General features: G+C 37.9%; 1 protein-coding gene across 7 annotated transcripts in view; it reads right to left on the bottom strand.

Annotated features, from left to right (window-relative positions):
- Positions 1-23,387, bottom strand: part of rbfox2 (RNA binding fox-1 homolog 2) — a 75,037-nt gene that overhangs the window by 27,135 nt on the left and 24,515 nt on the right. For 6 of the 7 annotated variants that reach the window (XM_022675515.2, XM_049479083.1, XM_022675514.2 and 3 more), the window contains exon 3: positions 2,146-2,352. In XM_022675515.2, the coding sequence (XP_022531236.1) occupies positions 2,146-2,352 (207 nt within the window). Of the gene's footprint in view, positions 1-2,145; positions 2,353-19,227; positions 19,635-23,387 lie in introns of those variants that run through there. The other variant, XM_049479084.1, reaches the window with a different exon arrangement.

Raw genomic sequence — 23,387 nt, 5'->3', positions numbered from 1 at the left:
CTTTTATTATGTTGGTTACATCATTAGCCTCACAGCTCCAATTTCACAGTAAAAACGCGGAAATGTCTACATTGCATATGTATGAACTGTATACAGTGTGAACCCTGGTGAATGTCATTTCGATTTTCCATAGTGTAATTTACGTTTGAGAACCAAGAATATTTCAGCACATTCTAAAACAGATTTAATAGCAGTCAATCTAAATTTAGAATATCTTTTGTAATAATCTGACATGCCAAATTATATGTTGGTGTCCCAAAACTTAACTTCTTTAACTGCCCCATGCAAGTTAAAGAATTCTGCATTGACTTGCAGGATATGTGGTTGGGCTCTCCTGCATTGGATGTGATTCCTGCCAGAGTAGCTTCCTCTGTTTACACAACCAAATCTGGCCAGATGTTATCAGTCACAATCCTTACCACCCACTACCTGTCTTTTATGATGTATATTAAATGCCCAAACAACTTCATAATTGGAAAGCTTCATCCATCTGGCACCCACTTTGAAGCCTAGCTTCAGCTTTGATGATTCACAAAGCCTTGCTATGGACACATTGGCCGTGCGTGTCACTCACAAGATAAAAAGAGAAAATCTCAACTTGCAGAACATGCAGAAAATGACAATTATAAAACTTTGTTTGGGATAACGACAAAGGATACAATGCCACAGATATTGACATACCTAAATTAATATATTTTAATACATTTTCTATGCCTATAAATGAAATAGGAAACTAATAAATCCAAAAGCTTAGTCTTAGACTGTTATACTTGGTCTGTTACAATATTTTCTTGTGGATGATATTAGAAATTAATAATTAGAAATTATTGTGATAATATTATTATAAAACAATTACACCATTTTAGAAAACATAGTTAACCATAGTTAATTTTAATTAATCACAACTGCTATCTGATGTACATTAAATGCCCAAACAACTTCTGAACTGGATTATAACATCCATCTGGTACCCACTATTAGGCTTAGCTTTAGCTCTGACAATTTACAAAGCCTTGCTATGAGCATGTTGGCCAGTGTTTAATCTCACTTATAAAATAATGGAAAGAACTGTGTCAAAACCATGCAAAAAATTACAAATGAACTAATGCCATGGATTCTGGCCAACCTAATACCTCTTCTATGCCTACAAATAAAGAAATAAAAAAAAATCCAAAAGATTTGTAGACAATTAAACGCCACGGACATAACAATTTAAGAGAATAACAAAGCAATTATAACCTTTTAAAAACCACAACTCATAATTAATCATAGTTGGGGACCTACCTACACCTATATACCTACTGTAGTCATGGTTATTAAAATATTGGTCACTGAATGACTGGCTAAAATCCTGTTATTTATGTGAATAAACATACAAATAAACACAAAAGACAATCTTACGATTATTAAATATTATTTATGATAAGTCGATAAGGTTACTGTCGTGACAGGCCCAGTTATACCTTAAATAATAAATTCAACTTTTAAGAAGAAATTCTTCAGAACATAAGACATACAGAGTGTGTTTTGTGCAAAATGCTCTGTTCTAGAGGAACTTAAAAGTCAGAAACATTTTCAGTGTTGGTGAATGACAACATGCCTTGACTGCAAATGTGACCGATTACTTACATTTTTTATAAATATGCTACGCACTGACTTAAAAACAGCTTTATTTAAGTTTTGGAGATAATCCAAAACACTGTTTACAATCCTGGCTGTAGTTTGCTAAAAGAATAAGCAAAGAAAATTAATTCTTAAACATTGTAAAGCCAATAAATTGTAAAAGCTGTATTTGAGTTGTAGTCAAAGCTCCCTGTTCTATTCATCATCACTTGCACTAAAGTGAGTGTAAGTTTCTTCACAATGAAACGTTTCACACCAAACCCAGTTCTTTTTGAATCTTCTCCAACACTCAGTCTGCTGGAACCCTGCAGACAGATTCCACAGATGTGCTAAGAGGATAAAGTGTGTGTTGAATCTGTTAACACCCACAACGCTCCCTGCAGCACGTCCTGTAGTCTGACACACACCAACAGGTGAAAAGAGGAGGCCCATCAGCCTCCAAATGGTCAGCGAATGAAGGGGCAACTACGCAAACGGCTCTCCACTCCTCCATATGCTGCGAGTGTGTTTGATAACACTTACTTGTGTGTTGAGGGTGCTGGGGGCGGAGGGGGGGTTAGTGATCCCTGCCGGGGGCTCCACTTGCCCCTGCCCCCCTGTAGCGTACAGACTGCTGCCCCCGAACTCCAGCGGCAGGCCGTTCTGGGGTGGTGGAGGAGGAGGGGGAGGGAAGGCAGAGAAGGGCGGCGGGACGAGGCCTTCCTGAGCCCCCATAGCGTCCTGAGAACCCTGAGAGAGAGAAAAAAGAGGGTGTGTCATTTATACTGGGTGTCACAATACACATATGGTTTGAGAATATTTTAGATTTCAAGATCTGGATTTGATCTGTATTTTTTTTTTTGGTGCAGGTCTTGATTGATTTGATATAAACTGGATTACCACAGTTATAAAGAAGCACAAAGGAGGCATTGGTCGGAAAAAAAAAAAAAAAATATATATATATATATATATATATATATATATATATATTTGCCTGTCTATCCATATGTATAGCAGATAAACAAACACGCACACACAACCTACCATACAACACCTGGAGCCTTCTATGTATCCATCTATGTCAGATTTTATCTATCTATTCATCCATCTATTATCTATCCATCCATGTGACTTAATCGATCAATCCATTTATTCACCCATCATCTATTCACCCATCTATTCATCAACCTATCTATCCATCTACATAGCATCTATTTATATGTGTATGTGTTTGACTATCCATCCATCTGTCTCTCTATTTACATAGCATCTATTTATGTGTTTGACTTTATCTATCCACCAATCCATCATCTATCCAGTCATATAACTTTATTTATACATCCTTTTACCGATCTCTCCGTGTATTTCTTTTTCTCTGTCTATGTAGGTCATATATATTGAAATATACCAAAATTGAAAACCTCTGGAATATAATCAAGAGGAAGATGGATCATCACAAGCCGTCTAACCAAGCTGAACTGCTTGAATTTTTGCACCAGGAGTGGCATAAAGTTATCCAAAAGCAGTGTGTAAGACTGGTGGAGAAGAACACGCCACGTTATTTCACCAAATATTGTTCCTGCTATTTTTATTTGGAATTTGAGAGAAATGTTGTTCGTAGTTTATAGAATAAATCAACAATGTTTATTTTACTCAAACATATACCTACAAACTGCAAAACTTAAGTGGTCTCTTATTTTTCCCCCCAGAGCTGTGTGTATATATTTATATAAAAATACAAGTTTGTTAGGGAGAAAGCACCAATATGAATGTACTCATTTTTAATCAGCTCCAACTCCAATTAGTTTTTGTAATATTTTACATATTATAATTCTTTACCATCTTGAAAGAACCTAAAACAAACAATGGCCAAAACAATGTTGTGCCTTGCTGGACTGAACTTGAGCCTGAATTGAGAGCGTGCCAGAGTGCTAAAGAGAGGGGGGGGGGGGGATCAAGAGAATTGGGGGGTGTGAGGAAGGTTAATTGACTGGATGGCTGGACTCCACAGAGCAGTGTTAAAAAAGAAGAGGAAAGAAAAGAAACAACAGGACTGACTGAAGAGAACAAATGATAGAAGAGTGAGAGAAAAGGGGGGGAGGGCTGTGAGAAAGAAGAGGAGAGATCAAAAGCACGGAGAGCAACCGTGTGTGTGAGAGAGAGAGAGAGAGAGAGAGAGAGAGAGAGAGGAAGAGAGAATTTGCCTAATCTCTAATGTGAAAATATAACAACGTGTCTTAGACAGCAGACATCACTAACAGCCAGAGATACTGCATTTCTCCTCCCCTCCCGCTCCTCTGTCACTCACTCACTCACTCTCTCGTTCTCTCCCTCTTCCCTCTCTCCATATCTCTGTAGTGACAAGAGGATTTCAGGCACCTTTTAAATATTCATGAGGACCTAATGCATAATTAAGAGCATGGGGCTCCAACATATACTCTTCCACACACAGCACTGAAAAACACACACATGACCCTACCATACAACACCTGGTCCCGTCTATACACACACACACACACACACACACACGGAGAGCCTGACATACAACACCTGCAGTCAGTCAGATGTTTAATAAAGTACAAAACAGCATTGTTTATAGGACACACACACACACACACACACACACATACACACTACATGTTATTAAGGAGGGGGGGGGGATGCATTGCAATTAAAATTATGATTAAAGTGCCCAGCTATTTTCTTTTTTTATTACTCTACTCTTTCTAATTTCCTGATTTCCACCATCTAGCTTGTATTCCCCCATCACACAATGCTACTAGTGCTGGGGTTTGTCCAATTTCCAACACATGCAGCAGTTAGGAGAGTTCTCAGAAGGTAACAGAACAGTTAAGAGTCTACAGAGTGGAGCTACTTTACAGTGAAAGATGAAAATGTTGCTAAGGGCACTATATACTCTATTGTTTGTTAGGCTTAAAGCACAAATTATACTTCCCAACTGCACTATACATTATGAAATGAGCACAGGGCTGGACGATATGGCAAAAATCTCTATCTTAATATTTTTCCTAATTTTGGCCAAAAACATCACAATACAATACAATACAATACCAATATTGATAGGAACAATATAATAGCCACCACTATTGCTGCAAGTAATCACACACTGATGGAGCTGTTTGATTTGATATTTATTGTGAAAATGCCTTGAAATATTGCAATATAATATTTTCACCATATCAAACAGCTCTATCAATGCTGTTTGATATAGTGGAAATATTATATTGCAACATTTCAAAGCATTTTCACAATACACAGTATTTATAATATTTTGATATGCACACAAAATGCATCAGCAGTACTAGATTATGTTGTTCAAATGCTCTTTCATGTAAAGCTCTGGAAAAATTAAGAGATTCATTTTCTCTGATTTTGCTAATTATAGGTATGTGCTTGAGTAAAATGAACACTTATTTTATTCTATAAACTATGGACAACATTTTTTCCAAATTCCAAATAAAAATATTGTCATTTAGAGCATTTATTTGCAGAAAATGAGAAATGTCTGAAATAACCAAAAAAGATGCAGAGCTTTCAGACCTCAAATAATGCAAGAAAAAAAAGATAATTTTCAAAGTTTTAATAAACCTGTTTTTTAATCACAGTTTTCTGCATCTTGGCATGTTCTCCTCCACCAGTCTTACACACTGCTTTTGGATAACTTCATGCCACTCCTGGTGCAAGAATTCAAGCAGTTCAGCTTGGGTTGATGGCTTGTGATCATCCATCTTCCTCTTGATTATATTTCAGAGGTTTTAATTTGACAAAATCAAAGAAATTCATCATTTTTAAGTGGTCTCTTATTTGAGCTTTATAGTACAGGGATTTGTAATACATTTTTGTTGAGCAGCATCCAAATAAACAGGATTTTTACACTTAATTAAGTGTTAGTTAAAGCAGCACTAGGTAGGATTTCCGTGATTTTTTATCTTTTTAAAGTAGTAAAATTACAGCTTGAAACTCACTGCAGCGCTCCACTGAGGTGTAATAGGAGGAATAGCGGTGCTCTCGTGTCTGTGCCGGGCTTCTCTGAGCTCAAACCAGACTCTAAGTTTTCCGAGGCGGCCGCGACCAACGCTCGCAAGAACTGCGACCTTCTTTCCGACAGTTCTACAAGGACTACTGGTTTATTCTTTACAAACTAACATACAGACACTCTGGCAGAAGCTGGAAAGAGACCGAATATGTCGGTGAAAGACAGAAAACGAGAAAGAGAAACTAATTCGCCTGAAACATTTATTACATTCTACAACTGTAGGGGGAGCCCACGAGCACAAAATCTCATTCCCACCTAGTGGAGCTTTAAGTACTGATGATATCCTGGATATTTGTCGATACGATAAGAAAATGTATCAATACGATAAAATATTGATATATTGTCCAGCTCTAAATGAGCATTTTAATTTGTTGATTACTTTTTTCCTGTAACAGTAATAGGGATAGGAATCACAGGGCATCTCATGGTAAAATATCACAATATGATACTGTGATTCTGTGATATTCTGTGATATGGCAAGACTTTACAGCCTTTATGTTTCAATAAAAATTAGTACATAACACCAAGTGTAACCTCAAGATGCAGACTTAAGTTAAATTAAACTTCTCCCATTTGAAATACATCTTTTAGCATTTTATGTCAGTCCAGCAGATCCTGAAGAGCACACAGTGCTGCTGTTTCACCTGTTATTACAGACACTAGCCGTGACCTTGTTGAGCTGGAGCTCAGCTGAAAGTGATTCAGGGCTGATGCAGAGGCGATGGGATGTTGTTATAATGAGCAGATCTGAACGACCAGGTATTGTAAGAGAGTGACTGACAGGCTATGACTCCACTGATTACAGTCTGTTCACAGCTGGGTACTGGAAGAGTTCATCACACCTAGAGTTCTTCATCATTACAGACAGAGAATACCTCTTAGTGTCCATGTTATCTTCAGCACGTCATACACACACAAAACGGAGCCATAGACTTAGGATACAGGGTAACATTAAAGATTTAAATCAGAGCTGTTTTTTATTGAAGGCAGTCACGCAGCTCACACTCTAAACTAACAGCATCTCTACCTTTAAATCACCCCCTCAGCTCAGCCCCCCCCCAATAGCCCACCACTCTACTGCACTCCACTGCATTAATAAATGAATACAGACAGCTGAAATCCACCCATCCAAAGAGAGAGAGAGTTAGAAGGAGAGAGAGAATAAAAAGACTACATAGAGCAACAGAGAGGATAAAAAGCAGATACAAAAAATGAAGTTATGATGGATGAATAAATACTTTATTGATCCCGAAGGAAATTAGGGAATCCAGTAGCTTAAAACAATAATTAAAAACAAAAAAATGCTCTATCAAGCGTATCATGTTCTTCTATCAGTAATAAAAGTGACGTAGGTGCAGAATGTGATCAACAATGAATAATATGTAACCTACAAAAGTGTGAAAGTGGTCATAAGATACAGACACTGGTTATTAGATAGTGTCCTGGCCTATATTCATGTACCAATATATATGTATACAGCTCTGGAAAAAAAAATAAGAGACCAATTTAAGATGCATGAAAACTGTGATTAAAACCCAGGGTTATTCCACCAAATACTGATTTACGAACTCTTAAAGGTTTATGAATATTATCTTGTTTTCTTTGCATTTTTTGATATCTGAAAGCTAGGCATCTTTTTTGTTATTTCTCATGTTCTGCAAATAAATGCTCTAAATGTCAATATTTTATTAAGAAATTTGGGAGAAATGTTGTCCGTAGTTTATAGAATAAAACAACAATGTTCATTTTACTCAAACATATCTATAAATAGCAAAACCAGAGAAACATTCAGAAACTGAAGTAGTCTTTTAATTTTGTTTCAGAGCTGTATATGTACATATGCATGTACACATTAAGCCTTACTTTATACATTATGTGTACATGTCCATTTATGGAAAGAAAGATAGAAAGAAAAAGAAAATAGTGAGGTACATAGAGGATGAAGAGGAAGACAGCTAGGCGGAGGGGGAGAAAGCGTGGATAAAAATACAGAAGAGAAAGGAAGAGAAAGAGATAGGGTATGCAAAATACAATAGAGAAAGAGAGATTCTAAAGAAAGGAAGAGAACCAAAAAATGAAGAGAAGATAGAGGCTGAGTGTGAGCGTGAGCGAGAGGGATAATGCAAGAGAGAACGAGAGAAAGAGGGAGAGAGAGTGTGTATCTGTGAGTGTGTATCTGTGTGTGTGTGTGTGTGTGTGTGTGTGTGTGTTAAGAAGGGAAATCTCTGCTCTGTCAAGTGTGCATTCCTTCTAGATGGTGAACGGGCACCACTTCCCTACATGGCAGTAGTGAGTGGGGGGAGAGAGACAGGGATGGAGAGAGAGAGAGAGAGAGAGAGAGAAAGAGAGAAGGAACGAAGGAGAAAGAGAGGGAGAGAACGAGGGAAAGAGAAAGGGGGAGAGATAGAGAGAAAGGGAGGGGTGGAGAGCTGAGAGAGAAAGCGAGGGAGCGTGAGGAGAGAGAAAAGACAGGCTCTGGTAATAATAGCACTGCTATCTGCTGGGCCTGCGCTGGTATGAACAGTCGATTTATCACCTGGTGTCACGCTGCAGCAAGAGCACAACTCAGCCCGCTCACAATTAACCAGTCCTGCAGCTCAGATCTCTCTCAAACACACACACACACACACGTACACACACACACACACACACACACTCTCTCTCTACAGCAGGGGAAACGAGGGAAACACAATTACTATTATTTTTATTACCTTTATTATGCAGAATAACATGTTCAGACAATGAACAACTGGTGCTACATAAAACCCTATTTATTTCACTCAGCATACACAGGACAGTATGTGATGTGTTTATGTAAATACTACTACTAATACAAATCCATTGCATTTTAAACAATTTTTTTTATGGTTTTATTTTTGATGTAATGAACAGTATACTGTTATAACGTTATTTGCTTGGTAATGATACTGGAAACTTTGGATGGCATATAAAACTATTTTAATGGGTTTTATAAGGAACTCATTTAAACCAAATTGCCAGGGCACACAAAAAGCCAGTCAAGCACTCCACCAAGATGGCCGCTTTAGGGAGAGAATGGTAACTACTATCACTAAACAGATGTCCGGCTTAACAAGCATCGCTTTGAGTGATGAGGGAGATGGAGGCCCATCCATCACCCAACCCACACAACTGTGATCTGAGGAACTTCAGATTACGTATGGCTAGGGCATCACCAGGGGCCAGATCAGCAATCTCTTGACAATTGGGAAACTCTTGGCCACTGATCTAAACAAACAGGCAGGCTGATTAATCCATCTAAAGGACAGAAATGGGCAGATGCTGCTAGTCAATACTATCCTACCATCCTAAAAAGAATAAAACAAAACAAAATATGATACAACAAAATTGCATTCTTCTATCAATTTCTTATTTCTATCTATTTCTGTTTTTATTCCAACCTAAAGGGAAATTATTAATATCGTAACATGTTAAATCAATGTCATTTTTTCCCCCCCAATATCATTTAGCCCTAGCTCTTCCTGACCAATCAAGACTTTGTCTCCTCAAAGCAGATATAAACATCTCTAAGGAGGATGCGTCCAACTCCAATTTAATTCCCTTCTCCATCACGTACAGACAGGCCTCTTCGCTGACCAAGCGACAGACAAACTTGATTACTAACTGGGAGGGTGTCGAAGAGCGTTCGTTACTGGATAACGCAATCAGGCAGTGCAATAAAATCGAACACAAGTCCAGCAGACAGGGAAATGAACTGCACTGATGAGATTTTCAGCAGGAACCTCAACTGAACTGACTGAGAGGCGTTCAGGAAAGAGCAGCGTGTAAAGCACTTAACCTTAAAGCCCTGGTCTGAAGAGTCACGGAATCTCATGTGTCGGGCCCTTTGAGCCTTTCGGATTTGAGTGAGTGAGTGAATGTGTATGTGTGTGGGTGTCTGTGTGTGTGTGTGTGTGTGGGGTGGGCCTGGTCGTCGCGTGAGTGTGCCGAATGCCGCTGATTGTGTAAGCGTATGTGTGCGCTGGAGCGAGAGAAGCAAAAGCACTGGCTGGCTTAGTTACAGGTCAGTTAGCATGCAGCTATCCTAGCGCTATCATAAAACACACAGCATCATGGGACGCTCTTGTCTTCTTCAGTGACTGATGTAGCACTTTGCTAACATGACAGCTACACCAATCGCCTTTTTTTGTTGCAGACATGCTAACCAGAATTTAATAATAATAATAATAATAAGAAGAAGAAGAATAAGAAGAAGAATAAGAAGAATAAGAATAAGAAGAAGAAGAAGAATAAGAAGAAGAATAAGAAGAATAAGAATAAGAAGAAGAAGAAGAAGAAGAAGAAGAATAAGAATAATAACAAGAATAATAACAAGAATAATAACAAGAATAATAACAAGAACAAGAACAAGAACAAGAAGAAGAAGAAGAAGAAGAAGAAGAAGAAGAAAATCATAATACTGTACACTAAATGCAAAAAGTGCATTTTAAACAATAGCAGTGTATTCTTGTCCCAGGTTCTTGTTTTACCAGTTTCTCTCACTTTTATTTAGCAATAATTTGATTTAGTTAGACAGCGATTAAGGACAAATCCCATTTGTAATTTGTACCCTTGCCCCATTTAGGAGTGAAACCCTTTTTCTTGGAATAGAGTTACAAGAGAAAGGGTTTAAAAGGGGTTTCTTCGGTCACTTGGACCGCCATCTTGCCAGTGATTCTCATAGCCCACTGTTTTGAGTTTGCCTCTGACAAATTTAAATTCGAACAGTCACTTAGCCCTAACACTTCCTTCTCCCTCTCCAGCTCTCCAGCCTAAAAAGAATGAACGTGCAAAACAGAGGGGTAGAACTAAGTGGTAGGGCCAAGGGGTGAAATGGGATTGGGCCCAAGACTAGTCCTAGACTATACAGCACTGTGGACTAGGGTTGTGGATGAAATATCAATATCGATCTTGATATATTGTATCGTTTTCTCACTCCAATTTGCGGTGAAGCATCGTAAACTATTGTCTTGAGATATTTTAAATATTGCAAAACCACATTATTGTGATAAAAATGTTATCATGAGATGCCCTGTGATTTCCACACCAACTGTGGATGGATGTTCCCCATTGAAAGAGATATCTAGTTAAGGACTAGGAATAATATCTTGAATCCTATCTGGAAAACCAAGCAAATATTTTATTTATGTTTGTTTTCATGCTCTCCTGCGTCACTGTAGTTAAAACAATAAAGACGCTGTACTGGAATATGCTTACAAGATGATATCTGACCCAATAATACATGCCTAGAGCCACTGGACTGGATCAAGACATCAATGAATCATCTTAATCACCAATCAATTACTCATGTACTAATATAGTGACCTGTTTAACAGTCCAGCAGACTGAGTGAGTGAGTGTGAAGAACCATTTAGGTGTAATTAATTGAACAGGTCCAATGTGCAGAAACACCTCAAGAGTGTCCAATGCAGTGTTAAACCATAGTGCGAGTGCACACAGAGTTTCATACTTTATTCCTCTCCTCTTCTTTTCTTCACGCTCTGTAAAACCCAGATGGGACCCCTGGCGTCCCGCGCTTTCAACTTTCAGTCAGGCCATCTGCATGACAGTAATTGTCCAGCTGCTCATCAATACTGTCCTTATGAGGAAATACGACTGCTCTTACCAAGTTCCTGACCAATCAAGCGTTTGTCCCCTGGAGGAATGGATCTATAAGGCTGTAAATCTATAAATCATTGCTGAGAAAGACTCAGGGGAAGTCTGTCGATGTGTTCTGCCCTTTACAACCACATATAGGTATTTGTATCTCCGTGCGTGTTTGTGTGGCTGTGTCTCAATTGTAAAATTCTATAAATACTATAAGATATACACTATAAATACTAATCTACAGCTCTGGAAAAAATAAGGGACCACTTAAAATGATGAGTTTCTTTTATTTTACCAAATTGAAAACCTCTGGAATATAATTAAAAGGAAGATGGATGATCACAAGCCATCAAACCAAGCTGAACTGCTTGAATGTTTGCACCAGGAGTGGCACAAAATTATACAAAAGCAGTGTATAAGATTGGTGGAGGAGAACATTTTTTTGGAGAGCAGAGTCTATTTTATATATTTTTGCTATTTATTGTTTACTGCTTGATTGCATTTGTATGATTTTGAGTCATACAACCATGAGTTTATGGTTGCATTGTTTGTTTAATGTTTATTAAAATAGACAAAAAACACTTACAGTTTATTTTATTCTACTAAATATTTGACAATAAATAATGTTTGCAGTAATATATTCCTGAAACCAATCAAATCTTTTTTTGTGTGTGTGTTAAATCATCACGAATATCAACACAGAGGATCAAACCACCCATCCCTATTTAAGGCCATGCTTTTTAAGATGCACTGCATGTTTACGTAACTCAAACACACACTCCCCTCCTTTCGCACACTCTAAGCGACTGAAGAACTAGTTGATCTAGTTTGGACTGAGCTCAGCACTGTCTCCTCCATTCCACACACACACACACGCAAGCAGCTGTAGGACACAACATCAACAACAAATAATGACTCTTACGCTCTCACACTGTCCTCCATAAAGAGATATTAGAAAAACAAACGGCAACAATGACGGGGCAAAAAAACAAGTTCTCTAACCTATGAACTCCCAGCACTTGGAGAGCCGTGAATCATTCATTCCTAAAGGCACAGATCCAGCAAAACCCCTATCTACTGAAGCTTCAATACTATTCAATATCAGTCAAGACATGACAAGACAAAACATGTCCAGATTCATCCTGGAATGACAGCATCTAAGGATAAATAAATTAGCATTAAAGCAACATTATGTAGCAATTTTATCATAAAATATTGAAACAGCAGCTTCAGAATCATGCTGATATTACACTGGTGCCAACAGGGGGACAACGTGTCTCTGTTTTGGACACTCTGGGCGGGATCACTGCTGCTGCACTGTAACTTTAGTAGAACTGCACAACAGCAGCTGAATGGCATAGCTTGAGCCATAATTGGGTAAAATCCTTCTTTCACTTCAGCTTGTCAACAAATCCATGTGTACAGCTAATTGTAAAAAAAAAAAAAAAAATCATGTCTGTGTGACTGTGGTCAAGTTATGATTGAACTGCCCCAACGATTTCAAGGAGTACTAATCCGTCCTGTATGTAGCCATAAGCGTTTAGAGAATGTGCAAGATACAGACAAAATGAGCATAAACAAGCTTTTAAAATGAGAAAGGAAATATCTTTCAATACTGAAAAAGATTTTTTAGGCTTAAAAAGCAACTGAATACATTGCAGATTTCCAAATTCAATAGTGTTAACGTAACACCAGTATCTATATATACTAGTACAGAAGTATGAAACCATTGATAGCTATATTTTATTACACTATACAAAACTGCTCTCTGACAATCATGGAACAGTTAGTAAGCCTGATACAGAGATACACTGTAACGGGTATTCTTATTATGAACAATACCATGACCGATATATCACAATGGAACATGTCCATGCAGCATATGGAGGCCAAAGAGAGTCATTACAATAATATCCGGCTCCACCGTTAGCGCGTTAGCCTTTTTACACCACTCTCTTTAAATAAACAGCTCAGAGCTCTGATCTAATCAGCCTTTAAGGTGGCTCTTTAATTTCAGCTATCTAAAGCGCTAATCAGCCCACATGAGGCTCCATTCACAAAAGCATGACAGCAGAATGATCACACCAGAACCAAGACTTCACAGTAAAAGAGTGCAGGAGTGTGATGTTTAAGAAAAACACACTTTAAAGAAAAAACACCTATGTGCAGGTTAACTGTGAGATTCTACAGAATAAGCAACAAATAGAACTGACTGTGTAAATGAGTGAGGTGGAGCAGGGCTTCTCATGAAGGAAAATACTGCATCACATTCACTGCTTTAAATTTGCCACTAAATATAAAATATATGCCTGTCACAACTTCATAACATTTATTGACTATTGCGTTTTTGTGTGCGTTTGTCTCACATAAAAATAAACTTTATTAATTTATTAAACTTTACATCTCCCAAACTATTAATTATTAATAGTTCAGTAGACCTTAAATAGATTTAACTGTGTTATTATACAATCTTTATTATATCAGTGGCATTGAATGGTCTTAAAATACCGTAGCACACTTAGGCTTTATATTTCATACATGCTACAATGTTTGAAGTCTTTAGTTAAAAGCTGTGCTTCAGGCAGTCAGAATTCCCTCTAAAATGTTCCAAAAATGATTCTTGGCCAGAACGTTCTAAGACAGACCTTTAATATTTTTAATTTATATTTAATTAATTTAAATATTATTTTAAATAATATTTTTAATATAAGACCTTGTATAATTCTTCATACATGCACTGTAAAGATTTGGTAATATGACATTAGTATACATTTTCTTATTGTTTTGACAATATAATTTTTAAAAACTTTTTACAAAAAGTGTATTTAGTGCAGTTTAATTAAATTAACAACAAAGCAATTTTATTAAAAAAAAAAAGAAAGGAAGAAAATCACTGTACTCAATGTGGGACAGTGTTTGAACTGTATATGTTCAAGCTTTTTAAATATCATATGATTTTATTTTTATTTTTTTGCCACAGTGCCCAGGCCTAAGTTATGATCACAAACACAAATTCTATATTTAAAATGTCAAAAGAAAAATGTGAAAAACCTTTTTAATTGTCAATGCCAATTGAAAGTAAATCTGAGAATTTCTATTGGTCCATTAATAAAGAACTTTTTAAACAAATTAAAACAAAACTCGATTGAGATTGAAAATTGAGATCTGGTTGTTTCATTTTAAAGAGAGCCGATTATGAGATCATCATCTAACCGTCCTCGTCTCAAACCACAGCCCGTTCTACAGGACTGAGTCATGGTCTATACCTGTCCCGATGAGCTAATCCGAAGTCACCTTCTGACAGAACTATATAACGTCTGCATGCATTGAGCTCGGTCGGGAGAAAGTTCATCATGAAGCATTAGAATGTTCCATACGTCTGCAGGCAGCAGCCAATGGCCATTAACATCAGCTGTGTCAGTACATGCAGTACAGAGAAGGACAGGAGAGGTTAATAGCAAAAGTGACCACAAACTAAGGCATGACGTATGGGTGCTGCAGTTGGGAGTGTACGTAAAACAGAGAAAGAGAAAAAGAAAGAGAGAAGTACAGAGAGGAGGACAGACTACAGAGCTACAGCAAGGGCAGGGCTGTATTCACTTTTTTCCAAAACATTACTGTGGCTACAATAACATCACGTTCTGGGTCCTTTTAAAACAGAAAAACTTTGTAAACGATCAAATACAAAGTTGTGTGTGCTTACAGACTAATTAAACACTGCACAAATGTTTAACTCAGTCACACAGTAAACTTTAAACCATCAGTCTGACCATTAAAACATGTTTAGCACAGCTAATCAAAGAAATTATCTTAGCTAGGTAGCATAGCTAACACTCTGTTCTCCACAGAACACATTCAAATTTGTCTGAATAATATTGTACTTACAAACTTTTACACAAGAATTATAGAGAGACTAGAAAGAACAAAGAAATTTGCTAGTTAGCGTTTTTTAGCCAGCCTCTATCACACATACACAGACTATTAGACAACTTAAAACAGCTGTTTTTGATTAACTAGCTAACTAACCTGAGTAAATTTGTAGTTAGTTAGATAATAATAGCCAACAGAACAAGTACTGGGTGTTAATCTACACAGATTTCTCTCCTAAAACTGTTTATTTGGATGAGTTAGGCCATTCCATTTATTTTAAGCCATTCCCTTTACAGTAAACTTAGATTTCCAATATTTCCAACAGCATGGTTAGCAGCAGCACTAGCCACAGTTAGCAGTACTTAATGCTATTAAACGCTGCCAGACAGCTCTATCAGCTATTGCTTAGTCCCATGTAGATGTTTTAACACTGTAAACACGTAGGCTACAGTCTGATGTACTTGCTTCTGAATAGTGAAACAAATAGCGCTGCAGCTAATGCAATCATGTTTCTGCATGTGTGTCTGATCACCTGTAAACAATCACAGGCTGACCTGTGACCCTGTATGTATATGTCGGCGTGTTAAAAGAGTGTATGTACACAGTGGCCAGCATGTGGCATGGAGGGAGCTCCTGGTGTGCATCAGATGACCCATATATGATTCACCGAGGGGACGAATGTGGCTGTGTGAGCTATTAAAACCTTCTGTACAAATTTTAAGGTGTGGATGCCTTTGGCTCTTTTGAGCTGTAGGTAAGCCATACTTGTATGCCTGCTGCACGGCTCGTTTTTCTGAGGCCTGTGTTTCTGTGTGTGTGTGTGTGTGTGTGTGAGTGTAACCCATAAATGGCAGGTAGGCGTCTCTCCCTCCCCTAAGGGCACACGCTTGGGTGGGGCTCTGCAAATATTTCAACAACCCTCTACTTCTATTTCTCCTTCGGCCTCTTAACACTTTCTGGCATAGCACATAAGACAGCTGTGTGATCCTGCATTTGCCACAGTTTAACACCTACAGCCCTCATTATATGACTCTGCTTTCTTGCCTTAAAGGTGACCTAGAAAGTCAAATTGTATTTACTTTGGCAGAATTGGATAATAAGAGTTTTGTGAATGGAAGTGACAAACTTCCTGACAAACTGCTTCCTCAAAAGAAAATTCAGTAGAACCAAAACAGAGCTAGAAGAGAATCAAATCCAAATACATAATAGTCTTATTTTATAAACTCCCCCAACATTTATGTAACCTCCACCCACTACAAAAATACCAAGCCAAAGCTGGTGAAACAGTAAAATGCAACAGTTACTTAAGGACAATATGGTGGTGTTGAGACTGGAGAGCAGCACATCACCTCCAGGCTCTGGTAACTATGAGAATTTAGTTTGCTATAGGAAAAAAGTGCTAGGCTAAAAGCTAAAGCTAGGGGATTGTAACTTGTACAGTATCGTCTCTCTACTGTCCACTGCCTCGAAAAACAAGGTAGTCCAGTACACCAGAGCTAAAATAAACCAAAGCTAAACACACATAAGAAGGGAAAACACCAGCCTGTTTATTTTTTAAGAAGTAAGACTGAGAAAGCCAAAACCAGGGTTTTAAATGAGACAAGGCTAAAAGATAACCCATTTTCAATATCTTCAGCTTGCAAACAACACATCACCTTAAGAGAACACAACAAGAGGAACAGCAGGACTATCCAGTACGACTTGTGAATAATTACACTGTTTTTTTTCTTCTGTTTTGCTTTTACTGGCTTGTGGTAAAAACAAACATAATCAATATGTTTAATTCTAAACAGGGTAAGATAATAAAGTGGTAAATGGGCTTGTTAAACACAATATATTCAAAGCCTCGTCCGGCCGTCTTTCTGCCCAGTGGCTATCCAGACAGCAGGACAGAGGACCCCTATCATCTGTCAGCGCAATGCTTTCTAGCATGCTAGGAATCTATATTTAAGCCATATTACTTCTACTGTTTTGCCTTTAAATAGCGGGGGGTCGCCCGTCACCTTAAAAATCAATTTCCATTCTGTCCCTTTCTCTCTGTTCATTCTGTCCATCCCCTCCCCCTCTCCTCCTGTCCTCCCTTCCTCCACTTTTAAAGGAAAACAGTGGGATAACAGCTGCTTGAGCCCGAGGGGGAAGAGAGAGAGAAAGAGAGAGAGAGAAAATGAGAGAGCGAACGAGGGAAAAGAGGTCAAAACAGTAAAGGGAGCAAAATTCCAAGGTAAAAGAGCAAGAGAGGGAGGAAAGGGTAAAAGAGAGAGAGAGAGAGAGAGAGAGAGAGAGAAAGTCCAACCACGCTGTAGCTCTCACTGGATACACAGTGTAAAGTGCAACTGTATGCATGTGAACGTGTGACAAGCCACACGTTTGAGTTATCCTGTGTGTGTGTGTGTGTGACAGACAGGAGGCAGAGAGCACAACTGTTTCTGGGCACCTGCCCCTTTCGCTCAAAAAAGCCAGGGGAGAATTATGGGGACAGCTGGGGGAGGACAACAAAGCTCATTCTTTTCCTCCCTCTCTCTCTCACACACGCTCTCTCTCTCACTCTCTGCCCCCCTCTCCTCCTGCTCCCCCCTTCTTCACCCTGAGCCATTTGGAGGGGCTAAAAGACAGGAGAGAAGTCTGGGCCTGCCTGTCAACGTGGCCCAACACACACACACATACACTGAGCCACATCTGCTGGCTAATATCTTTAAGCTAACAGTAAAATGTCAGGCCTGGTTTTCTGCAGTCTGGACCCCGGTGCATAGGGGCTCGGAGTGGTGCGACGCGAACACTCGTCTGTTCACTTTCTGTTCTCAAACAAAAAGGCGGCGCAAGGCAAGGCGCCACAGCGGGAGCTTAGTCAACTCTTATGAAATTGCTCCGAGCTGAGCAGGACGAAGCAATAATTAGCAATATGGGTTAAATACATGAGCTGTCACTGCGCTAATAACTAGTGCTGCATTAATACTGCTGTAATGACTAGCATTGTGCTTAGGACTACCATAGCATTAATAACAAGCACTGATTTAACCACTAGCATTGTGCATATATAACTAGCATGGTGCTAATAAGAAGCATTAGTATTCAATACTGTAGCATATATAGGAAAAACAATAGTAATGCGTTACGCACTAGCATTTTAACAACTAGCATACTACTATCATTAGCACTGCAGTAAAGCAGTGACAACTAGCACTATTGTAACTGGCATATCATTAAACTATGATAGCATTAATAGCTAGCATAGTACTAACAAATAGTACAGTATTAGTAAGTAGCAATATTAAAACTGGCACAGTGCTGATTACCAGCCTAGTACAAATATATAAAACACTACAATGTAAATGACTAGCGTTATTACTGTTAAATTATTACTATATTAAAAGACTGGAATAGTATTAATAGGTAGCATAGTATTAAAAATAGTACAGAATTGATAACATGCATAGTGGTAACTAGCATTTTTATAACTAGCATAATACTGATTACTAGCATAGTATAAATACATAGTACAGTATAAATGACTTTCACTATTTTAACTGACATTACATTGATGACTCTATAGTACTAACATACAGTACAGCATATTTAGCACTATTGAAACTGGGATAGGATTAATAGCTAGCATAGTACTAACAAATAGTACAGTATAAATAACTAGCACTATTATAACCGGCACTGAATTGATAACTACAGTACTAACAAACAATTATAACTGACATAGCATTATAAGTAGTATAGCACTAACAAAGAGTACAGTTTTACCAGCATAGTATTACAACTTAGCATCGTATTAAAAAAAAAACAGAACACCATTAATACCTACAAACTGTATACCTACAGCATTACAACAATTAAACCATACTATTAAGATCATACTTTTAGTTTGACAATAGTCATTTGGTAATATTTGTCAAATAATCACCAATAAAATGATTACCAGTAAGACATTAATAAGACTTTACAAACTTGTGGTCAGTCGGACAGCCGGCCAGCGCACATGGTTAGAAAAAAACACACAGCAACAACCAAATAAAAAGCAGCAGCTGGCATGTGGACACACACACACGCAGTTGGCAAACACTCACCGATAACACAGAAGGGTAATACAGTCCCATCATCGTATTGAGACCGGGACGCTGTCGACGCTCTTATTCTCTCTCTCTGTCTCTCACTCGCCGTCACCTCTCCTTCTCCCACACATTCAAAATCTCCCTCTCTCTCCCTCTGTCTCCCTCTCTCTCTCTCTCTTCCTCAACACACACTCTATTTCCGTTTGCTGCCCCCTCCCCACCTTTTGTAGCTCCAGATATGTCTCAGTCACACACTCACATACATATACACAGACACACACTCACTCACACACACACACTCACTCACTCACTTACTCATACACACACACACTCTCTCTCTCTACCCCCAGCCCTCGTTTGCAGCACGGTGTCCTTGCCTGCTCATCTCTCCCTCTCTCTCTCTCTCTCTCACTCCGCTCGCCCGCTCCGGTCTTCCCTCTCTCTCGCTCTCCTCCCCTCACCCAGATATCTCTCACTCGCTCCCTCCCTCCCCCTCTTTCACTCCTCCTCCCCCTGCCCTCTGTCACACCTGCAAACTTTTCCCTCCCTCCCTGTGTGTGTGTGTGTGTGTGTGTGTCGCAGTCACCCCTCCCCTCTGCTCTCTTTCTTCATCTAGGTGAGTAAATTGGGGCTGTTTGCACCTCTGGGAGGCAGAGAGAGAGCGAATGAGAGAGAGAGAGAGAGAGAGAGAGAGAGAGAGAGAGAGAGAGAGAGAAATATAACAGGAGGGAGAGAGACAGAGCCTTCCTCCTGTAAGCAGTGTCCTCTCGAGCTGCTCTGGTGTTCTACTCTTTCCTCAGCAGGGGTGTAAAAACACCTCTGAAGGTGGCGATTCAACTCCATCCATTTCTCAATGCTGTAACTGATTATAGTCACATGGATTATTAATTTAATATTAACGTATGCACAATTTTTTTTTTGCCATGGTCTTCCAATTATTTTTTTTTTTACATTTGACTTTGACTAAAAATGTGAAAAGCAGGTTCAGTACATAAAACGTAAAATAATTTTCAGAATTTCGCATTACTTTACATTTAAAAAAAATCTTCTTTACATTGACCGTATTAAAATAATTTGTAATAATAAATCTGATTTTTTGGGAAATTGTATGTATAACTATTTATCAATTCTAATTGAATGGATTTTTATTTTATTGATTAATAATTTAGTAATTGAATAGAGTATGAACATAATCTGTAGCCAAAATAAATTTCTGAGCTATAGTCAATCATTAAAAAATAACATTTATTTTTGAAAATAAAAGTTTTAATGAACAATCCTAACTACTTAACTGAACTGAATCCAATTGGAGAAAAATTGAGACTTCTTAAGATCATCTAAATCATTTTCTAAAATGATTTTTTAGAAATAGCTTTTATCAATTAATTATATTCTACACATTTTACAATTGCATCCAAATAAACTAAAAGACGGCAACATTTTTACTTTTTTCATTACTCAACTCACAGTTTAATTCCTTTCTGATTTTAAAATAATTGAAAAGATTCAGTGAGAAGATCAGAGATTTCTGCTACTAAATCCACACTGCCTGCAGCAGCACAGCCCTGCCATCGCTCTCTGTTGACAATAGCTGCGTTCCTTCCGCACGAGCTAATGGACAGAGGGGCTGCGGGCGCACTAATGGACTCACGGGACCACTGCAGTTCAGCCATAATGGCACAGCACAGTCATTAAGCTACAGCGTGAAATGAGAATATTCCAAACGCATGATTATATGAATTTCATATCATGTAATAAAACACCAGCCAGACACTACAGTCATTATCGTTATGGTGTTTTTTGATCTGTTTTCTGAAGGTGGAAGCAGAGATGTTTTTTAGTCTAACCTGCTGTATCTGTATCTTACAGCCGATTAACGTAAGCAAACGCCCCTTCACTTCTATTATAACGCCTGTTACTACTTTTTTAAACCAAGAGATTTCAGCTGCTTTACTGAATGAAGATAAAAATGCTGTCTGCTTAGTGACTGCAGGCTACAGATGAGAGAGAGTCAGAAGTAAGTCTGAAACACAGTGACACGTTCCTTTAATGTTTTACTGCAGTAGAACACCTGGATAGGTCTCTCTGAATTACAGCAGCAGCTGGATGATGAAAAAGAGTGTAAAGGCTGAAGCCAGGCCACAGAGTTAAACGCATGGTGATAAATGGATAAAGAGAGGGATGGAGGGATTAGACAGGGAGAGAAAGGAGGATAAACCACGGATGATGTGAGGATTAACTGCAACAACTGAACAATCTGATAACGGCTCCAAATGCTAATGCTCACTCTAGTAAACAGCCAATCTGGCATAATGCTGTAGGAAAAACAAAACTGGGATCAAACCTCTCACACCTATGTATTTGTATATGTATGTATCATTTTCTGTCTTTATTTTTTTTGCAAAATTTAGTATCTACACTGCAAGTTTTGTCTCATCAATTTTTCTTATTTTTATTTTTAGGATGTGAATATGAAAATATATTTTTGTTTTTTCCATTTTGCAAATCTGTAAGTTGTTTTTTAAACTGTACCCAAATTTTATAACATATGGACCAATAGAAATGCTCAATACATTGATTTCCACTAAAAGTTAAGTTATATATATTAAATACACATATAACTATTGATTAATGAAAATTAACTGAAAACACATCATGTTTTGGATTAACACTTTTTGTGATGACACAAAATATTACACTTAATTTAAATACTGCATAACTATTCGGTGTACAGTGATTTATCTCCACCTATTCACACTAGAGCGTGAGGAAGTGTTAATCCTGATAGGTAATACATTTTTGGCAGCCAATCAGAACAGAGATAATTTACATATATCGAATGTTCTGATACTTTAAAGGAGCTGCAACAGAAACAGCCTGTCTAATGTCATCATTACTGATACATAGTTTTTGAGCTCTCAGCAACTAAATAATTAATAAAATAAAAAGAAAATAAAAACAGATCATGTTTTTTTTTAGCCTGGTGGAATTTCTGAAACAGAATATAAAAACATATATTTAAGTTTAAAATTGACTGCAGAAAATACGGGGATATTTTTTGCATTCTATAAAATTAAATCTGGATATATTTTAAATATGATACAAATATATTTATTTAAATATGATATTTTTTAATAATTGTAAAAAAAAAAAAAAAAAAAAAAAAAGGTAAAAAAAGCATAAAAAAAATTTATTTGAATAGTCTGCCTGTTAGTTTAGGCATTTATGGCTTTTGGATGAGTAAACATGACTAAAAATCTATTAAACATAATAATATATTAAACAACACGGGTGTTGTAAGTAGTGTTGTCACCCGTCCTGTAAAATACAGAAAGTCCTGTATTTGGCAATAAAATGTTGTGTCTTGTATTGAACCAATATGTGACGCGATTTGTTCTTTATTTCCATAAATATCCATATAAACAACATATATAATTGTAACTATCTATTTATTTGGTGGGCATCCCTTATTTTTATTTCTATAAGGTGGAAACCCTAGTTGTAAGTGAATAAAATAAGTGGATCAAACAAAATACCCTATACAGGTGCTGGTCAACGAATTAGAATAATTTGAAATAGTGCAATCATGAAATTCTTTGAATGCATATTTTGTGCAGAAAGCAAATCAGGTGTTCACCGCACCTGTCCTACTCGTTAGACTAATCACAGAACTCGTTACCTGGAAAAAAATTTGCTCAGCTGAGCTTTCCAAAAGGCCCATTTAGGCCATTTAACTGTGACACTGTTGTTTTATTGAATTAGAATAATGGAGAAACCGTTTCATTGAATTAGAATAATTTTTATTATAATTACAATCATCACTTTCTCAGTATTTTGTGGCTGCCCCCTTGGCTTGTATGACTGCCTGAAGTCTCTGCGGCATCGATTTGACCAGCTTGTCGCAAGTTTCCGCACTCACAGCTTCCCAGGCAGTGGCGATGTTCTGCTTCAGTTGGTCCAGCGTAGTAGGCTTTCTGTCGCGAATTTTCCGCTTGACGATGGCCCAAAGGTTTTCAATTACATTGAGGTCAGGCGAGTTGGCCGGCCATGCCAAAACTTCAAGCTGTTTTTTAGTGAACCAATCTTTGGTCGACTTTGCCGCATGAGCCGGTGCAAGATCCTGTTGAAATATGAAGTCTTCTTCGCCGAACTGTTCCTCAACAGTCGGAATCAGG

The sequence above is a fragment of the Astyanax mexicanus genome, chromosome 5 (assembly GCF_023375975.1).
Source record: "Astyanax mexicanus isolate ESR-SI-001 chromosome 5, AstMex3_surface, whole genome shotgun sequence".
Lineage (NCBI taxonomy): Eukaryota > Metazoa > Chordata > Actinopteri > Characiformes > Acestrorhamphidae > Astyanax > Astyanax mexicanus.
The sequence above is the reverse complement of the archived record's forward strand: the minus strand, read 5'-3'. Positions and strand labels throughout refer to the sequence as shown.